Source organism: Furipterus horrens, unplaced genomic scaffold (genome assembly GCF_987537825.1).
Source record: "Furipterus horrens unplaced genomic scaffold, mFurHor1.1.pri manual_scaffold_1, whole genome shotgun sequence".
Taxonomy (NCBI): Eukaryota; Metazoa; Chordata; class Mammalia; order Chiroptera; family Furipteridae; genus Furipterus; species Furipterus horrens.
The window spans coordinates 54503833-54524881 of record NW_028327171.1 but is presented as its reverse complement, the minus strand read 5'-3'; the positions used below and the strand labels follow the sequence as shown (position 1 = coordinate 54524881).

At 48.2% G+C, this 21049-nt stretch overlaps 1 protein-coding gene and 1 pseudogene across 1 annotated transcript in view; one reads left to right on the top strand and one right to left on the bottom strand.

Annotated features, from left to right (window-relative positions):
* Positions 1-21049, top strand: part of XXYLT1 (xyloside xylosyltransferase 1) — a 179655-nt gene that overhangs the window by 24451 nt on the left and 134155 nt on the right. The window contains exon 2 of the mRNA XM_090283280.1: positions 11887-12034. Within this exon, the coding sequence (XP_090139406.1) occupies positions 11887-12034 (148 nt within the window). The remainder of the gene's footprint in view (positions 1-11886; positions 12035-21049) is intronic.
* Positions 2659-3196, bottom strand: LOC150021125 (iron-sulfur cluster assembly 1 homolog, mitochondrial pseudogene; annotated as a pseudogene).

Below are 21049 nucleotides of genomic sequence, written 5' to 3'. Positions count from 1 at the left end.
TATCAAAATAAATCCATAAGTACTAAAATAAAATGGTTTGTATGTGTGCCTCTTAGAAGTCCCTTTGGTACCATTCCAGAGGTGTGTACCACATCTAGGGGAGCACTGGATAGGGGTGGGGGGTTGTGAAACCTAGGACAGTGGGCAGCCTCCGAAAGTGACAAACTGTCCTGGAGTATGACTTGTCTGAACTCCACAGGGCGCTCCAGGGGCCTCCTTGGGCTCCAGCTGTGTCTCTATGGCAGAGAGTCAGGAGGGGACAGGGCCAGTGTGGACTGAGGCTCAGCTTGGGAGTGTGAGGGTGTGGGGCAGGCTGCCTTCCTGCCTGGTTGAAGCAGGACGCTGGCTAAGTGTATCCCGATAGGTGTCACTTGTGAAACTGCAGTATTCCTACCCTGGCTGGTGTCGCTGATTCGATTCCCAGTCAGGGCACATGCCTAGGTTGCATGTCAGGTCCCCAGTTGGGGGCGCGAGTGAGAGGCAACCACACAGTGATGTTTCTCTCCCTCTCTTTCTCCTTTCCCCTCTCTCTAAAAATAAAATAAACAAACAAATAAATAAATTATTTTAAAAAACAAAAAAAACCCCTGCAGTATTCTTTGGGAGGTTACAGGCCATGGGAAATTACTACACAAATAAAGAACACATCAAGGAATCCGGTGAAGAAGACATGAGAGACCTACAACCACTGGACTTCTTGAGGAGGAGGTAGACTGGGACAGTGTATGCTAAGATTTCACAGTTAAGATCCTGACAATGTGGCTTTTCCCTCTCTTCCGTCTCTCCTCCTTTCCCTCTTTACTTCTCTCTCCTATCATTTCTTACATTTTGTGATGGAAAACATTATTTTGTAGAAAACTGCTTTCTATGGTCAGAAAATTTTAGCATTACCTCCTAATTTGTAAAAGAGGTGAATTAAGGAATGATTGTACTCACTATGGAAGGAATGTTTGTTTTAGAAAGTGATCACTAAGTATTCTTCAGTGAGCGCTGGAAAAAGGCAGGGAGGGAGTGAGTGCATTTGTTCTTAAGCTTGGCTGCTCAATGTTGCGACATGGGGCTGAGACTGGGAGGCTGGGCAGCCGGGGCTGAGCGGCCAGGTGAAGCTGGCGTGGGGTTGTGGGGGCTGGATGAGAAACCGTGCTATAGAAGTTACGGATTCATGCTTCCGGGACCCTTTAGCTCCGTCGAGACTATCTGGAAGGCATCTGCCACAGTCTGATGTCACCGTTAGCTGGTCATGAACACTTACAGTCTGGAAGATTTTCACAGACATTTTCTATTTGTTGCTCCTACTTTTTAAAAAATTTTTTTTCACAAAGAGGCCGCATTTTTTTTTTTTTTATTGACAACTCAATCACTACGTACATTCAGTATTGCACAAATTATATTAATACAGACTCATGAGCGTAAAGCTACTACTCTAGGTTTTGGTGCATTTTGTGACAGGTTCTTTAGCAAATATGACAAACATGAAGGAACTCAGCTACTTCAATTCATAAGACTTGGCTTTCAAAAAAAGCATATGGCATCTCATAAAACACTTAATATATCAAACCCAGGAAACTCAGTAATTAAATTGTAAAAGGAACACTGTTAAAAAGAAAAATTGATGCCAAAAATGTAAGGTTAAATATTATATTTAAAAGTTTTAGCAACCGGACTTAGGATTCAGAAAGTGTATGCATATTGGGAATTTTAGGAAAAGACCTTTATGTTCTGCTTCACAATTGCTACTACATTCCAAAAGGGTATTTCTGGGTTGCTATAGTATCTTCCCTGTTAGTATAAACCACTGCTTCATACTTCAAAAGAAACAGCATGGCAATTCACATAAAGGGGTTTTAAAATAAGATTTTTCTCACTCAGAATAAAATAAGAATTAGATCTCCATCAAATTACACAGAAATCTCATCAAAATGTCAGTCAGAGAGAGAAGCCAGATGGTGCATTTACCTTCACTTCCAGCCGCAGGGCACCAGGCTGGCGCCTCAACCCACGACTCCGCGGTGTGCGGTGGGTACAAGCTCTCCCCACCTCTTAGGCAGAGAATTGAGGTGGTGGGCTACATGGCTTGTTTGAGACCTTTCAAATAAAAGGATCTAAGCTGAAGATCCCATCTTGAGCAGACCTTTAGGGCAGCAGAGGAAATGGATGAAAAATGGTAGGTGAAGTGTTTCTTATGCCATCACTCAAAACCATTCAAGGAAATCTTTGACACTTGTATCTAACGCCTGATGCTGCTAACAGGTGAGCACATGAGGCATCTGACAATGAAGTTCTGGATAAAAATGCAGAAAGGCTGTGCCAACCTTGTGTAGAAAAACAATGTGGCATCACATCAACCCAGCAGTCAGGACTTGCTGCCTCTGAATTTTAAGAGCCGTCCATCTGGCCTGGAGAGGCACATTCAAGCCATTCAGCAGAGATCTGTAGAGTGGACACCTTTTAAGAAAGCATTTACTGGAATCCTCCCAGGTAGGTACCTTCCGTAAAACTGGTTCTAACAGAAAGGATGCAAGAGAACTAGTGTAGGGTAGGATTTTTTTCTTTACAGATCAGAAAAATGACCCAAAGAGAATGATGGCTTCTCACATTCTGTTCCCTAAAAAGAATACAAGTATCACTTCTGAAATCTCACACACTGTCTTCATTTTCAAATGCATCACTTTATTTTCCTCATAGGCAGCCATGCATTATAAGCCTTAACTACGTGACAGTTCCATGACTTCTTCAGTGAGCCCAGGGCTTCCACAGGCTTTCCGGGAGCTTACGGCCAGGGTAGTCCTGAGGAGTCAAATGTTAAAGCTTTCTCCACAGCCACATGTTCCTTTGATGTTTGGGTTATTGAACACAAACTCACTGGATAATTTGTCCTCGACATAGTCCATTTCTGTTCCCAAAAGTGCCAGCTGAGCTTTCTTTTCGATGAACACTCTGACTCCATCTTGAACAACTTCTTCATCAGAATCTCCTTTTGTCTTTGTATATTCTAGAGTATAAGAAAGGCCATTACAACCCCTGGTTCGGACACCGACTTTCAGATGTGTTCAGGCTTATCTTTAAGAAGTTGTTTTATCTTGTTTACTGCTGAAGGTGTCAGCGTGAGGGTGGCCTGGGTGGGCTGCAGCTTCCTCTTGCTCACAGCCCAGACAGTGGCCTGGACTAATGAAGCCGACATCCTCGCTGCCCGGTGCCCTAGTGCCTTGGGTCGGACCTCAGACACCTCAGCCTCTCTCCATGGACACAGCAGCGCATTGATGCCACAGGCTCCGGCCCTACTTTTTTAATTTTTGGAGTCACTGTATACTTCATTCATAATCAGCCTTGGAGGAGTGTCTGGGCCACCCCTTCGATCTCTCTCCACTCCTCTCAATGCGTTAGTCTTTCCTCGGATTCTTCCTTGCACTCCGAGGATGTGGCTCCGTCCCAGTGGTTTGCCATAGTGCCTGGTGGTCATCCTGGAAATTCCCTTGGAAGGCCCAGGAGTTTGCAGGTCTATAGAACAGAGCACCTATAAGACACACCGACCTTTTTTCCTGCTTATTCTCGTGTATACGCAGCCTCTGTGCATTGCTGTGCCAACAAGGTCTTCATCTCTTTACCTGCTTGCCAGAGGCCCCTTATCATTGGAGGCGAGGAGGACAAGGACAGGTGAGGGGCAAAAAGTTGGTGCGGCCACACTGGGCACACAGAGGGCACTGTGTCCAGCTCTTGGCCTGGGCTCTCCTCTGCTCCAGCTGTTGGTGGCCTGCTCTCCTTTGGGGCCGATTGCTTGTTCCTCTGTTGGGGGCTCCTGAGTCAACAGAGAATTGAGGTTTAAAAGGGGAAGGGTGTTTATCTTTGCCGTTTATCCTCTCTTCATTATAGGCAAGAAACTAAAACATGGTGACACCATGCGTGGGGGTAGATGCAGGAGCTGGAGGGGACAACCTGACATCTGTGTCGGACTGTGTGCTCCTCTCTCCCTCTCCGACCTGCCTGCCCCTGCCCCCTTGCCAGGGCAGATAACCACAGATCTTCCAGCTGCTCCTCTGATAAAAGGGTTCTGGACCTTCTGCCGCCTTGGACATACTCTGGAAGTTTGCCCATAGCCTCCTGCAGTGTGATTCCGGGAGCTGAACCCACCCTGGGGCAGTCTGACTGAATGGGGGGCCATCTGTCACCTCCCTTTTCAAAGTGTCTGCAGTAGAATCACCAGCAATGAAACTACTCGGCCTGGTATTTAATTGAAGATTCCTGAGCCTCACCCTAGAACTTGGCTCAGAATGCCTGGGGTGGGTCAGGACCCAGGAGTCTGCATTTTATAAGGTGCCCCAGCGAGAGCCCGTGCACACTGAAGCCGGAGAACCTCAGATCCAGGCTGCCGTCCTAGCAGTGTGGCTGGAGCTGGCAGGCTCGCTAGACACGCGTCTCCTGTTGATGGTTGCGCCTTCAACACCCTCTATCTAGGGCCTTCCCACAGGTGCCGGCCTGTCCCATGTTACGTTCCCTCCTCCCCCCGCCCTACCCTGGTCAGATCAAGGTTTTGGAGAACTGGAATATGGCTCGTCTCTGCTGGAATGTTGCGAATCTTGTAGAGGTCCTAGAACGTGAACTGCAGATCTGGTTTTCCAGAAACTACGGATGGTGCAGTAAGTGTGAGGTGAGATGAGGGTGAGGAGGGGGTCAGACAGGGTGTTTTGTGGGGACGGGACACCCTGCTGTGAGGATGGCTATAGCTTTTGAGCTTTTAGTAGAGTGGGTTGTGAGGATGGGTGTTGGAAGTTACTTTGGAAATTAGATGGGCAGGCTTCTTTTTTTCCTCTTCAGCTAATTGTGGTTCTTCCCGACAAAATCAAGTTATATTAAGGCTCTCTTGAAGACATTAGAAAATCACATTACAGAGGGGCTCAACCTGTGGATTTGTTTTTTTTGTTTTAATAAAAAACTGTACGCCAATTATAATGTTTAACTCTCCCATTTAAAACCAACATTCAGAGCACTTCTTCTTTATCCTGGGAGATCTTTGGTTTTAAAGAGAGTTAAAGATTATTGGAGGCAGTGAAGAGGTGCCCACGGATAACTGATAGTGTATTTAGGATAGTGATTTACAAAAAAGAGAGATTAATGGATCTCTTTATTGCTCTGCCCATCTGTCACCAATCATTCAGTCATCTCTCTATCACTTCCTAGTCCAGGAAAACTTTGTTTAAGAAAATACCTTTGATGATATAATTTCAAAAATAAAACTGAAATATAGGGCATAGTTATTCTGAGGCAGCTTGCGGTTTGGGTACAAAATTTATTAGGCAATAGCTCCTAGTGACAAAGCTCATAGTGAGATGCTGCAGCCCAGCTTCTACAAACGTTCTAACCAGCAGGTTAAAGGTGGTGAGAATAATCATATTTCTGAAGGTTTAGAGTAAGTCTCATGGGGAAGAAGTTCCTCTCCTTTGGGCAAAGGCTGGGAGGGAGGTGGGGAAAGTATATGACACACCCAGGGGGAGGCCCCGGGGTTCGGGAGGAGCTGTGGAGTTCTCAGGGCTCCCAGGTACAGGCCCTGCAGAGTCACCACTCTGTGTCCTGGAGCAGGCGGTCATGTTACCTTGTCCTCCCTGGATGCTTTTATCTCTGCTCATTTACTTGCTCCTTCCTCCTTACAGCAAGCATTTGCTGAGTTTCCAGTGCGTGTGAAGCACTTTGCTGAGAGCTGGAGGCATAGCAGGGAGCAAGACAGACAAGGCCCCTCTTTTATGGCACCTTATAGGCTGGTCGGCCTAGGAAGAGACAAGTGGTAAAAGACTAGACACTGAAAAATGCAACATGTCAGGTGGTGATAAGTGCTATGGAGAAAATAAATCTGGAAGTGGAATAGCGAGGACTGGGTGTTTGTGTGGGGGTGGGAGATACTGTTTTTGGTCAGGGAAGATCTCAGGAGTTGACTTTTGAACTGACATCTGAATCCGTTGAAGGATCTAGACATCTGAAGATTCTGGGGGAGAGCCTTCTGAAAGAGGGAATAGCCTGTGCAAAGGCCCTGAGGTGTGAAAGTGTTTGACATGTTTGTAGCATTGAAAACTGCTGGGCTCTTGGATTTTCCTTTTCTTCATAGACATATGCCTTTACATTCATGGTGCAAGTCTATGAGAAAATAATCTTTTTCCCTGGAAAACCATTTTCCTCCAGTTCTTGGAATCGATTACTGTGATCACATAGATTAAGAATGCATGTTTGGGAGCTGACCAGCTCTGTCCTCATCCACTGACCTCAGGCAAGTCACTCACTCGGTGTACTTGTTCAGGAATGCTGTGGGGCAGGGGATGATGGGAGACTTGCCTCTCTCTCTGAGAAGGCGCAAACAGCTCCTCTTTGGGAACATGCCAGATACGTGTCAGGTCCCTAAATAATCCGGCCTGCTTCTTGAACTCAAAGAGGCCTTTTCTCCTTCTGTCTTCCCTGGTGCCCTGCCAGGCTGGAGGAGGTATACGAGCAGGGAACCCGCACAGGGAACATGTTATTTCTAATTGTGAGGCAGATATCTTTACTTAGTGACTTTTCTGATATATTAGGACCTTTTCAATCAGAATTGTATTGGTTTGAATTGTTTTAGTAATTTTAGAAGCATAGTTTTCAAATAGGTGCTCTATGCTAAGCATGAAGAGTATGGGAGGAGCCTTCAGGTTGGGCACCAGGCAGCCCCCAGCAGAGCTGGGACCAGGTTGTGAGCAGAGTGTAGCAGGAGGCAGGACCTAGGATCTTCCATCCTAGTCAGTTGCCATCAGAGCCAGGTAGCTCCAATTACTGCCATGTGGTATCTTGGCCTATTCATTACAGAATGTATTCTCTTCTCAGATCTAGGTATTCTTGCATAGGAAAGGCGTTTTAACTGCATTGGAATGGGGTGATAATGTCAGCTATTCTTTACCAAGCTCTTAGTACATTCCTCATAAAAGCCCTATAAGATGGGCACTGTGATTCTTTCCCATTTTATGGAGGAGATAGAGTTTACGTATTTGACCAGGGTTGCCAGGCAGTTAAGTGGTGGAGTTAGCATGTGAACCCAGAACTGTGAATCTCATGCCTGAGGTGGACTCTTAGGGGGTACCCAGTCCTTGTCACTGTCACGATTCCAGCCCAAACTGAGTGCCCATAGAGCTGGGGCGATAGTTCCATGGGGGGCAAGTTGGCCCACCCGTTGACATTGATAATGGCACACTTTCTTGGTGAGTCCAGATGTTGCCACAGAATCGTTTCTACCCAGTGCTCCAGGCAGCCCCTCGAGGCAAGTGGACACCTAGTTGCTATTCCTACAGTAGATGGAGTCCAGCATGTGGTAGGGTGCACTGGGAATATTAGATTTGGGTAGGTTTCCCAGAGCTTTGCCCTTTCCCTCTTCCCTACAGGAGACTTTCCGGGGACAGTCTCTGGCTGAGCACTGCTGTCTGTGGCTGGAGGAGCTGTTGTTCTTTAAGCAGGCGTCGGTGTTTCCTGGAAACCCAGCATCTCCCTGTGCACAGGGCCAGCTCCTGCCACTTCCCTTCTTGGCTCCAGGAACATTGCATGACGCGGTTCCCAGGGGGGCACAGCAAGTGATAAGTGAGTTTTCTCCACTAAATTGAGCTAAGGCTTGGCATGGCTTTATGTCCCCAGTGGACGCTTAAGGGGAGCTGTGGCCTGGTTCTTCAGGCCTGTCTGTGCCAGCAAGCCCGGAGCCAGGCTGGCGAAACCGTCTGCACCTGCCTGGCACCAGGCTTGTTGTTCTGCTTGCTTTGGCCTCCCCACACGGGAAGTGCTGAGACAAGCCCTCCTGACCCCCATTCCCAAATTGTCCTTTACTAAATGAGTTGAGTCTTTTCAAAATCTTATATTACAGAGTGTTCTCTCTACTATATGCTTTATTTTGAACAGCAAAGTACAGTTTAAGAGCAGCTCAGCCTGAAACAACCTCAGTCATTACTGAGCTTGGGTGCTTCTAGGAGTCACATGACAGCATTAAGAATAAAAAGAGGCAAAGAAAAGTAACAGGTTTAGTCATTTCTGGGGTTTTGATCTGCTTAGTATAAATGTAGAATATTGATATAAATGAGCCTTTTAAAATCATTAATAAAAAGGAGACTACAAATATATGATTAGAGGTTGATGAACAAAACCAACTGCCTTAATGATAAGAACATGGGTACTTGTGGGTTGGGATACCATTTCCAATGACAGCATCCTACGTAATTTCCCGAGGAGCTGTATCTAACACTGTAAATGGATGACAAGGATGTGTTCTGGAAAATTGCTTGCATGACTCAACTCCACTCTAGAGTTGGTAAAGGCATTAAGGTCGAGGACACACATGAAGAGTTCAAAAGGAAATCAATTTGCTACCTGGGTGTTGGATAAATAATATTTTATAATTAATATGATATTTTATTTTAAATGTACATAAATAAAAGTTACTAATAATGATTTGGCTTTTTAATCTATTTCCCCAGAAGTCATGTAGTCAACTTGGTGCAAATCATTGTTTTGGACCTCATTGGCCTATTTCCTTCAATATGGGAGTTACTTTATACATATTCCTGCTTTCTAGGTTACATGGTAGTTCTTCCTGTAGCCCTTGATGTGGGAGATTTGAAAGAGAGGAGGAATGGAAGGAGGGTGGCATTTTTTCTGTCTCTCCTTCTATTTTTCTCTCTCTCCATCACTCTTGCTTCTCTACCCCTTCTGGCACTAGACCCTGGGCAGGGCTTGGGGCCTCAGAAGGTGCCAGACTCCGAACTTGCTCTTGGGAGGTCACAGTTTACAAACCTGTTTTAGACATTGGGAGGCTTGGACATTTTGTTTGTTTGTTTGTTTGTTTGTTTTTTAAAATTAATGAGAGAGAGAGACAGAGGCATCAATTTGTTGTCCCACTTATCTATGCATCCATTGGTTGATTCTTGTATGTGCCCTGACTGAGAATTGAACCCACAATCTTGGCGTATTGGGATGGTGCTCTAACCAACTGAGCTACCTGGCCAGGGCCAGGCCTGGGTGTTCTGATTCACACTTGCAGTGTCTGTGGTTTGATTCTTGCTGCATCAAGTTTATTCCACGGAACATATTAATTTATCTTTAAGTAGATTTATTATGTGAAATGTTCATTGGAGCAGGCTTTACTGTACAGCATTTGGAACAATGTACCGAGTACAGTTTGTCCTCAAATCTATTAGTGCTGATGGGATGTAATTTTCTCCTGTGAAGAATCTGGCTGCTCTAATCTCTGTATCTCCTTTAGTTTGGCTGTGGTAGGCCCTGCTGGGGGGCAGGGGCGGCAGTGGGGGCGAGGCAGAGAGCTCGCGTGAGCTATTGGTTCTACATGTCCATTCTCTCTTTTTTAATGAATGCAGAGGCTTCCATTTCTGTGAGAGCCCTCTTGTCAGCTCCAGTTTCTTGTCAAATTCTAGGATCCAGTGGTAGTTTGGAGGTGTAATGAGGCTCACAGGGAAAAGCTGGCTCATGAGTGAAGGCTGATCTGTGAGGAGAGGGATTCAGGGGACGGTAGAGGGAGGTGAGAGCATGATGCTCACACTCAGGACTAAGTGCAGCGTGGCAGCCCCTGAGCTAGGTGCTTAATCCCAGGCAATCCTAACAGCCACCGTAGGAGGTAGGTGTTATCATTTCTGTGTTTGAGGCTCAGTGAGGTTTAGTAAGTTGACCAAAGCCTGATTCATTTAGTTCAGCAAATCTGTGCTGATTGGTGGCCTGGCACGGGGTCCCTGGCTGAGCACAGGGCACAAAGCAGTCACAGCTCCTGGCCCCATACTGCTGATGAAGAAACAGACCGGTAGAGGAGTCAGTCAGGGAAGTGGAGCCTCCCCCTGTGGGAAACAGGGTGCACACGAGGGCGGGACGAGTCGTGGGAGGCTGTGCAAAGGCTGAAGTAGGTGTCCAGGCAAAGCTGGAAGACTGGATAGGAGTTTACCAGGCAACAGGGGTGGGCAGGGAGGGGTAGAGCTGGGGGCGGGGGGGGGGGGCGGAATTCTGTGAGTTTCAATAGCAGGTACAAATATACAAGGACATAGGACACCCAGGTGTGGTGAGCAGGGTGAGGACTGCTGGATTTTCTTCTGCCCAGTCCTCAGGGGAGGGTGGGAGGGATAGGTAGCCAGAGCCACTAGTGTGGGGCCTCATAAGCCTCACTGGGCAATTTGGACTGTAAGTCAGGGCAGTGAGGAGCCATCGCAGGATTTGAAGCCAAGGAAAAAAAGAAATGTATTTGTCTATAAAGATTACTCAAGAGGCACCACAGAGGCTGGTTTGGAGGGGGACAAGGCAGGGGACACCTGTCAGGGTCTGTGATGCTTGCTGGCATGGCCACTGACAGCGTAAGCAAGTCCATCGGGATTCGCGGGACCTCTCCTTGTGCTCTGGGCTCCCTGTTCAGGCGGGCTCTTGGCCCTGGGGTCAGTATGGGGGTGGCTGAGCAGCATGTGGCAGCCTTGCTGGCTTGTCCTGCCCTTTTGGCTGCCAGGGAGAAGGGAGACGGAAGGGGTCATCAGCAGATCTCTCATGAGGGCAGAATGGGGGAAGAAGACTATTTGGGCTTCTGGCTTGCGCTGCATTTATTGAGTGCCTCTTGTGTGCCATGGAGTTTTTCAGATGTTGCAGGGCACATGGGGCAGCAGGGAAAACTTGAAAGAAGTATGTGAGCAGAGTACAGGGTAATTTGGTATCTCGAATGAGACTGGGGTTCCATGAGGGTTGGACTTAGACCCTGCCCAGGCTCTGTAGCTTCAGCTTCAGCTTCACTGGAGAGGACACTCCAGCGTCATCGCAAGATGTCGATTCAACACGGGAGGAGACAGATACCGTGTCACTCCCGAGTCGGACTGCACAGCCATTCTCGGCGGTGCAGATAGGCTCTTAAGAAGCTACACCATCGTCTCTCGAGACGGACGGCTGCCGACGACGGTCGACGGACGACGACGACGGACTTAGACTGATGTCAAACAAAGAAGGCAACTCATTAGGGTCCTGTTGGACTCTGTCAGCTCCGATCACTGGTCCTGTTGGTGTCTTCCTCCCCTGTTGGTTGCTGTTCAGAAAGTGGGTGCATTTCTATTGGGACGACCATGGGGCTTGGAATCTGGCTCTGCCACTTATTAGCCAGGTGACCTTAGGCAAGTGCATCTCTGTGAGCACCTGCTTTCTCCTTTGTAATTTGGAGCTATAATAGTGGTATCTGCCTCACTGAAGTCTCCGGTTGTCATGGGGGTCAGTGTGTGTATGTGAAAATAAACTGCAGGACTCTGTTGAGCAGCAGTGACATCTCTAGACTCTTAAGTGTTCTGAGGTTATTCTTTGTACCTCTCATAGCACCTCCTAAATGTCCGGGACACTCACAAATTGCTGGTTGGGTCGATGGATGTGTTTCTTGTGGCATAAGGCATTTCTGGGGGACCCTCTCGTTGTTCATGCTGTTGGACAAGGCAGGTGGAGCACCCGGGTACTCTGAGGGATGTGTAACAGCCGCCAGGAGTGGCGATATTAAAGCCAGTGCTGGTCACGCAGTTGGGCTGAGGGTCCCAATTTCAGGACCAGACAGTTTCACATGGTTTCCAGCCACTAGGCACAGAACTACTTTCAGGATGGCTCAGCTTGTAGTTCAGAAGCCAGAAGCAGACTGGGGGCTGCTCCCATCCCCGTCCTTGCTCCCACTCCTCTTCCACGACACCCGCCACGTGTGCCTGCACACCCTTCCCACGTGATGTGCTTGTCCCCATAGCCAGCCTCTGCTGACTCAGCATTGTTCCTATTTCCTTAACTCTCACTTGGGATGTCCTGCTGGTGACCTTGGAGAGGCACTGTCTGTCTCTGCCCTGTGGGCCCGCGTGTGTGCTAAGTGTCCTGTGGTTTCTTTATGCCCTGCTGCAGGTTGTCTTCCATGATGTCGCTGTGCTGACGGACAAGCTCTTCCCCGTGGTGGAAGCCATGCAGAAACACTTCAGTGCTGGCTCCGGGGCCTACTACAGTGACTCCATCTTCTTCCTTTCCGTCGCCATGCATCAGATCATGCCCAAAGGTAACCTGGCTGCGAGCCCCTGGTATTTGGTGTTTGCCTCTGTTTCCTTGGCTCCAGTACTGCTGGTGTCCTGTATCAGAGGAATGCCACCAAAGCACAAAGACAGGGGAAGGGGGCCAGCAACACCCTCTGTGTAACAGCTGCCTGCCCAGAGACTCGAGGGCAGAGCCTAGGTACATGGCTCCCACAACATGAGTGGTGCAGTGCGGTGTCCCTGGATCAGGGCCTCTGGGCTCCAGCCCTGACTGTCCCTTGCATGTACCCAGCCTCTGGTACTCAGTTTGCTCCTGGTAAATGGCAGTAGGACTAGGTGACCGTCCATCCAGATCTGTGATTCTGTTCTTTCTAGTTTGAATCTATACTTATCTGACTATAAAATATCAAATCTAGATGTAAGAGGTGCAATATGACTGAGTAGGATTTTTTTTTTTTTTTTAAACTCTTGATACCCAACTACAGGATTTTTTGGGCCTTGGTTTCCCTAGGGCGGAAGAGGTGTGATTGTTGGGTGATAGGTCTGCTTTGTGTGGAAGTGCTGGCAGGTTTGGTCATCCTTGAACCAGAGCCTTGGGGGTGGTCTCACTTGATGGGTGTCCTAGGCTTCTATATTCTTCTCCTCCAGATGGTCCTTGATTGATGCTGGAGCCCTGGATATTGCCTAGTTGCTTGCCATGGTGAACCATGACCTGAGTCTTTTAGGGGTGAGGAGGGAAGTTTTGGGGTCTTGGGGTAGCAGGTCTCGAACTGTGACTGCTTGAGTTTCCTGTAGTTCCCAGACCAGACAGAACCCGATTGCCTAGGGGACAGCAGGACACTTGGTGGAGGCCTGCTGCTCTGGCCCACAGACCAGAAATGAAAGGGGTGTCCGGAACACCACCACTTGAAGGGGTCTGGTAAGCCAGGAATTCAGGAGTCAGAGGTTGAAGCTCGGTTTTGTTGGCAGGTTGTCATACCATGGGAAAATCTAGGCTTTGTCTCCATACGGCAAGTTCCTGCACCATGGGGGGCTCTGAACATTCTCTTAGCTGTAAGGCAAGGGCTCAGGGGGCTTCACTGAGCAGGGGTCTGAGGAGAGCGGAAACGAGCTCACTAAAAGGGCACGGGAAGAAGAGCTGGTGGCATTTGTGATTCTTCACAGAAACCAAGTGTGGCTCTGTCAGCTCCCGGGTCCTCTCTCCAGCCCTTCCAGGTTACCGATGAGAGAGACGGAAGAGTTGAGTGACTTGTCCAGGGGTATGCAGCATTTAAGTGACAAAGCTGTCTGATGTGGAGGCTTACTTCTCCAATAGCCACGTGGGCTCTGTCACTGGGCAGGCCTGGTGCAGGTGCTCAGAGTGGTTCCTGCTCCCCTGGATTCTAAGGGGAAAGACAGACGAAGGTGCTGGTTCTAGCTCTGCCACTAAGCATTTGTATGCCTTTTGCTGGGCCAGTTTGTCTTTATAGGCCTCCGTTTCCCCACCTGTAAATGATGAGGCTGATTTCGTGAGCTCTTAATCAGAACAGTCCAGGGTCACAGGAATCCCCTTTAGGATTCTGTAGTTTGGGGAACCAAGGGAAGAGCGATTCTACCTTATCTACCTCTCCCACCCCCACCTTCACTCCTAGCAGTTGATCTTGGTCACTGTGTAGACCTGGCTTTGAAGCAGGATTCTCTTTGGTCATAGAGTTCCATGATTAGCCCTGACTGGTGTGGCTCAGTTGGTTGGGCATCGTCCTGCAAAGTGAAAGGTTGTTGGTTCAATCCCTGGTCAGGGCACATTCCTGGGTTGCGGGCCAGGTTCCCAGGCAGGGCGCACATGAGAAGCAACTGATTGATGTATCTCTCTCATATTGATGTTTCTCTCCCTTTCTTACTCTCTCCCTTCTCCTCTCTCTAAAAATAAGTAAATAAAATCTTTTAAAAAAAGAAGAGTTCCATGATTAAACCAGTTTAAAAGTGTTGACTAGGCGGGCCTTTAGGGCCTGGCCAGTCCTGTGGTCCCACATACATTAATGGCTTTGAACAAAATTCTGTGACCAAAGAACCGAGAAGAGTTAGCAGAAAATCTGGGAAGAGGTGCCTGGCCTTTTTCCTCCCTTCCTTGCTGGCTGTTAGGTCTCTGCCCACCATGTGCTAGACTGTATGCCAGGTTATGCTTTGGGGCACCAGAGGGAAAGGAAATAGACCGTCCTCCTTGTGGATTGTCAGGGAAAGAAGATATTTCTGTCTCACAGTGCTAGGGAGGTCCAGGAGGTGAGTTGTGAAGTGCACATGGTAAGAGTTAGGGGGCCCTGGGCTGCTGTTCCTCTGCCTCTGACTACCTGCTGGGTGTCTGGCCATGCTGTGAGCAATGCTCACCATAAAAACACCGGGACACAGGACTTCAGCAGCAGCTGGGCATTGTTTATTCACACCTCTGCAGAACTGGGTGCACAGCAAAGGTATGCACACCCAAACAGACCAAGGAAGCTGGTTTTATACTAATGCGAGTAGCCCCCCTTCACTTCCCCTTCCTCCTCCATTTCTCCATGCTTGGATACTCCAGAGTTACAATCTAAGGCGATATACTAAATTAACTGAGGGTAGCAATTTCCTAAATCGTTTGCTGAGCTGTCTAGCGACATTTTGCCATTTCCTGGTGTTTGGTGCTGACTATCTTTCCACTTTGATTTCAGAGGCATTTGAACTGAGCTGTGGGGGAAATATGACTTCCTGACTTGTAGGTATGCTAATACTATTGACTGACTCAGAGACCCCCTAATTCAAGACTTAATTACATTTGTTCTTTGCGGCTAATTATTTCCTACTCTGGTTTGAGAGTCACCAGTTAATCTTTGTACCTTTCAGTGCCCAGTGGGCGTTGTCTGCAGAGTCAAGGCTTTGGCCAGAGCTTTGCTGTCCATGCAGTAGATGAGATTGCTGGTGTCCCTCCAAATGTGGTCCATGCCCCTGAGGGGCCTGTGTCGGGAGGTAAGGAAGGAGCTTTGTGAGATGTGCAGTGGGCAGACCCAAACACCAGTCTTCCCAGGGGTTGTTCAGACGAATGATAATGTGCTGCCAGGGATTCATTTCTGCATCTGCCCAAAGTCTTGATTCCTAAGATGAGAGTTTTGAGGAGTTACTAAAACCTGCTATTCATAAAATAAAACGAGCGTCCTGGAGCTCCCACAGGGTCTGGGTGTTTCTGCTGAGCTGTCTGGTGGCAGCACAGTCCTCTGCCATATGCGGAGCTCCTTCTGGGCAGATCCTTTGGAATTCCTGCAGTGTGCCGAAGGATGCTTTGTTTTCAGGCACTGTGAGCACCGTCTGGGTTTTGTCACAGCTCTTTATTGCTGCCTTTTTTGTATTCATTATTTTAAATCATAGAAATTGCTGTTGTTTTGGCCTTTGTTGATGAATTTGTTCTTGTGTAATTGGTGCTATTTTGGTTACTTTGTTTCACAGCATTCTTTTTTTCCCTGGGAAAGTGAGAATGGAGCACGGGTGGATCATAATCCCTTGGTCCCACCCAGAAAGGCTGAGTCAGAATAGTTCTGTTCCCCTGAGTTAGATCTTAGGTGGTCCCATCTGGTGTTTGCCCCAGAAATCCAGGTTATTTCTCTGAGTCCAACCCTCTTCTTAGACCCTCCCTTCATAACATAAGGATCACCCTTCTGTACTTAAAACAACCTCTAAAATATGTTTACTTCTTTTTCTGTTTCAAAGCAATACCCATTTGTAAGAGAATATCTGAAAACTACATTAAAATAGAAAAACAGTTATCCCTTTACTACTACATAAACATTATCACTATTCTTGATTATCTTATATCTTCTCAACATGTAGTTTTTTAAATAATTTAGGCAAAGTAGAAGTTATACTCTAGATTGAAAGCATTCTGAATGTTTTTAACTTTCATTTAAACCCCAAAAATGAAAGAAAGGGTACAAGTAGAGCCGTATCTCATGACATTTTCAGTTAATGTTACTCATCGCCATTTTCTGTGTCGTCATAGTCTTTGAGCCTTTTTTGAATGGTTTCGCTGAGTTTACTTTATCATTTCCCTCTTCTCAGCTACCTAGATGCATTCTATTTTTTTTTATGATCATAAATTTTACTCTGCACATGTGTAAAGATTATATTTTCTAATTAGGATTATTTTCTTACGGTAACTTCCCATGGATGGAATTACTGGGCCAGAGATGATACTTACAAAGTCAGCCTGGGTCAACAACCTGTTCCCACACGTTGTCAGCCTGCATGAATGGGGTTCTGTACTTTTTCTAAGCTCACTGATGTTTGACCTTGGAGGGACTTTGGGTAGCCATGTGTGAGCATCGGGGTGGTGGCTGTCTCCACTTGACAGAGAGGAAGGGAGGAGATAAGGTCAGGCCATTTCTCTGAGTTTTAGGGCAAATTTGGCCTCCCATCTGGGTTTCTGATGCTTTGGCCCGGGATTATTCGGAGGCCAGACCCGAATGTCCAGCCTCTCACACCCACACAGTGCTTTGAAGCTTAGGAAACCTGGCCTCCTTTCTCCTCTTCCTTGGCCCCTCGCTGCGGTCCTGCAGAGCGGGGCTGGCTGGGCTGGGTAGGGGTGGTTAAACCGTGTGTTTTGCCCAAACTGCCCCCTTGGAGCAGCACCACTCAGATTGTGTCTGCAGAGTGAGAAATGAAGGGGCCCTGGAGGCGAAGCACACTGGCTCTGCTTTTGGTCAGAGCTTGTTTTTCTTTCTGTTGTTTGTTGGAAGGGTCACGTGTGACTGGCCGGCCCTGTGGCTCACACTTGTCTGTCCATGTGTTCTTCATAGACATGCAGCTACTCTCTGCTCCTCACACCCACAGGGCTTTTATCTCTTCCTGTTGGTGGTATTGGGTTTGTCGCCACTGGAAGCATCTTACACAATGGAAAAGAAAACATTTTTGCCCACATGGAGCTAGGGGGAGTGAATAGCAGCTCCTCAGGGACTGCAGCTTCCCTCTGCTGTGTATACAGCTCCGAGGAGCTATTGGCTCTCGATTAATGACATGGGCCATAAAAACAGCCCTTACCAAGGGTGAGCCACAATGCCTGGGCAGGGAGGGCAGGGAGGGCAGGGACATGGACAACTGGCAGTGGGTAAAGCTCTCCAGAGGCCCCAGGAGACTTTCCTACAAGGCGCATGTCCTGTGGTCAACCCTTTGCCAATAGACATCCTCTGCCAGGGGTCTGGTGTTTGAATGACGTGGTGCTGGCCACTCTGAATCTCTCAGAGATGTTTACCAGGTTGCTGCTTCATGGGCTTCTGGTGGGGCCCAGCAACTGGGCAGGATGTCATGAAGGCCACAAGGGAGACCCACACAATGCTGAGGGTTTCAGAATAGGCTGAGTCACAGGCATTTGGCAAGAAGGAGAAGGGCATCATGGAGGAGGTGATATTGGAGCTTTGAAGGGTGGGTAAAGTTTCATTGTGTAGAAACAGGTAGGGAGTAGTTTAGCAGCTGGGAAGAGTTGCGGTGTGTGTTTGGGAAAAGCACAGCACTTCTTTTGACAGTCCCCGCAGGGCACACGTTGGGAAGTAGTGGGAGAGAGGATGGCTAAGGGAGGCAGGCACATGCTCTGCAAGCTTGGATGCCAGCTGAAGGCTAGCCCCAGACACAGCAGGCCAGGCCTTGGGGGCGTGTTTGACAGGGAGGCACTGACCAGATCCATGCTTTGGGAAAGCTGATGTGGCTGAGATAGGGAGTGGATCTCAGCGGAGACGTTGGGGTCCAGCTGCATATCTCTTTTGAGTGTCTTCTGAGCCAGGCATTATGGGCAGTCTGTGAGAGACCTACAGGTGTATTCCCTGGCCTCAAGCAGCAGCTAATCTAGAGTGTACACGTGTATGTATGTGTATGCACATGTTTATGTGTATTAAGCATGAACACATATAGTAGGTGAGCTATAGTATCTGCTGAGACCTGACGGGCATCCCCAGCTTTTGCACAGCCTCCCTCTCTTCATGAGAGCCCAGGGGCTACAGAGGTTGTTACGCCAACAGCTGCAGGAACAGTTATGAACTAACTTGCAGCTTTTAGCAACTCTGTGGGTTCAGAAAAGAAGAACAGAGGTTCCGAGAGTAGGCAGAGCAAACAGTCTTCCACTCAGGGCTACCACTGTGGGATCATAGATTCCTGTAAACCAAGGCAAATACTTCTGTCATGGAAGCACTTGCCTGTCAGTCCTTTGCACTTTAGTGTGAAGTAGCCCCCCTCATTGCTGTCCTCTGAACACTGAATTGGGATAGATGCCCAGAGGGAATGAGATGAATAATAAACTTGTTGGCTATTTACATGAGGTTGAGGGAAAGGTTGAAGGAAGGAGGAAAAAGGGATTTTGGAGCCTGGTGTACTCCTGGGCCTTAGGAGACAGGCTCAGGCGTTACCTTGACAAACCCCTGAGTCCAGGCAGATGGAATTCGGGGGAAGAGGGAGGGGCCGACAACCCGATTCAGACGGGATGTGGTTTGAACCCTGGAAAGGTTGAGGAAACTCTGTTTTCCTCCTTAGTACTTTCCTTCCTAGACCCCGGTAGTCTTGCTCCTGGGCCCTGGAACCCAGGCCTGGGCAGTAGAGCTAGGCTTTAGCCACGGTTTGCATCCACTTGGCTTCTGTAGGCTAGCCGGGGTACCTGACATTTTACCCTGGTTTCTGTTGGTGTGAGGGCTATAGAAGTTCAAGTTGACTGACTTCCTGTCGAGCTTTAGACAACCAGCCCCGTATAAGATAGGCAGTTTATATACCCTGCGCCCCAGTGGGGTCTGGGCAGCCGCTCACTCTGGTCTGTGCCCAGGATGGGGTCATGTTTCCAGGTGCCCGGTGTTTCTGTTTGTTTCCTCCCCAGGAGTTGAGGAGTGAAGTTCTGCACATCGTCCTGCATACATCCTACACAGGGGAGGGACGGGTGTGGGTTGTGGCAGCCCCTCCTGATCAGCCTGCGGTGGGAGGAAGGCTCCTCTGGACTCAGGATTCCATGGTCACTGGCTGTGAGCTGTGCTGGCAGCACTGGTGTCTAGACACTTCTGTGTGCCTGGGGGCACTCAGGGAGGTCGGTCATCTTGGGTTGTGGGGACTGTCACTGACTAGTTCTATTTGGGCCATGCTGAGGAGGGGCCATTGAGATGTGGAATAGCATGTTCTCTGCCTGTATGGGGACAAAATGTCCATCAGTTGCAAACCCTCATTTTTATAGAGATATTCACATTCATGTTCATAGAGGGGGGCACAGCAGGCACCATGATCCCATTTTTAAGACAAGGGAATTGAGGCACAGAGGGGGAGAGACTTTCCCAGGGTCACAGAGCCTGGCTGAGCAAGGTCAGGACCAAGCTCCTTGACTTCTGGCCAGTGTACACTGAGGATGTCCCTACACTTTCCTGACCTGGGCTAGAGGCTGGCCATGTCTTGTTGCCATATTCATTACATCATATCAGTGATACATCATGTCATCTCAAGGGTACATGATTTATCACCATTGATGTTGACCTTGATCCCTGGCTGAGGTAGTATTTGTCAGATTTCTCCACTGTAAAGTTATTCTTATTCTACCCCCCATACTTAAAGAATGTGGATGGTCACTTTTCAAAGGGTGCATGTCTGCTGCTACTTGGACCTCATCTCGCACATCCCGTTGGTGATATCTGCCCCCTTGCTGTGCCACCAGCCGTGGTCTGTGGAAGCCCAGAGGTTCTGAAAGGCTACTACACCATTCCAGAAGGTTGGCCCCATTCTGCTTGTGGGTCAATTGATGACCACGTCTGAGCTTCCTTTGACTTCCAGGCCCAATGTCTGAAGGAGCACAGAGTCAGGCAGGTCTGAAGCAGGTCGAGAGGGAAGTTGGTAGGTAGATCATGGAGAATAGGGTTCAGGCTCTGCATCAGACAGAGCTGGGTACAAGTTTCATCTCTGTGACTCACTAGATTTGTGATCATGGAAGTTACTTAAAACTGCCCAAATAGGGCTGGAGGCAGAGTGCCTGGGTTCACGGCAGCCTCTTCCCTGACCTGCTGTGTATCTCTGGCCTAGTTACCAAACCTATCTATATTCGGTTTTTTCATCTGTAGAATGGAGATAGTAGAGGTTCACATCTCATGGGTTATTATGAGAATTATAGTAATATATGACAGTATATGTAACAGGCTTAGAACGGTGCCTGCAACATGATAGAGTGTTAGCTTGTCTCCTCTCTGGATCTCAGTTTCCTTATCTGGTAAAATGGGGATGATATAGTACTTCAGAGGATTAATAATATGATATGTATAGTAGCACTGTGCCTGGCACATGGAGGATGCCCTGTAATTGTCAGCTGTTTGGGTGGTGATGATGAGCCATGCCTCTGAACACAGTACCAGAGGGTGTGGGGCTGGAGTAATTTTCAGACCCTTAGACCACCCATGTTGCCCTTTGAAAAGGGCTTCTGATACGGGATAAGGAAATTTTCTGGATGATCCTGAGCAACTTATGCCACTTCTTCTCCCCAAGGTGAGGACTGTCATCCCTGACCTGCCTTCCTCTCTGGGTTATTGTGAGCTAGAAAGGGCACAATATAGCTAAAAATACTTCACCTCCCCCAACTCCCCAAAAGACCTTTTCTACCAGCTTCCAGATTTTGGGTACCTGAAATCTCCACAGTCACACTCCCAATGGCCCCATCCTGCCATGTTTTTTTGAGGAGACCTATGTGCATAAACAGACCAGGCAAATGCAAAATGTTATAAAATCCCTGAAAATGTAGGACTTGGGGCTTTAACCTCCTCTGCTCTGGGGTCACCTTCTTGAAGGCTACCTTGATGCTTGCTGTTGTAGAAAGGAAGGACAAAGCCGACTGGGAGTTAATGGAGGTGAGGGTAGCCTTGTCCTTCTCCTGGCATCATGGGTGCCATCAACCCTGAGCATCTACCCCTGGGGCCTTTCTGTCCTGAGATGGGAGGCCGACAGCTGGACTGTGGAGAGGACAGTCTTGGATCCACTTTGGGTCGGTGGCACTGGATGGGAATGTCTGGTGTGAATTTCTGGGTAATGAACATGCAGGTGCA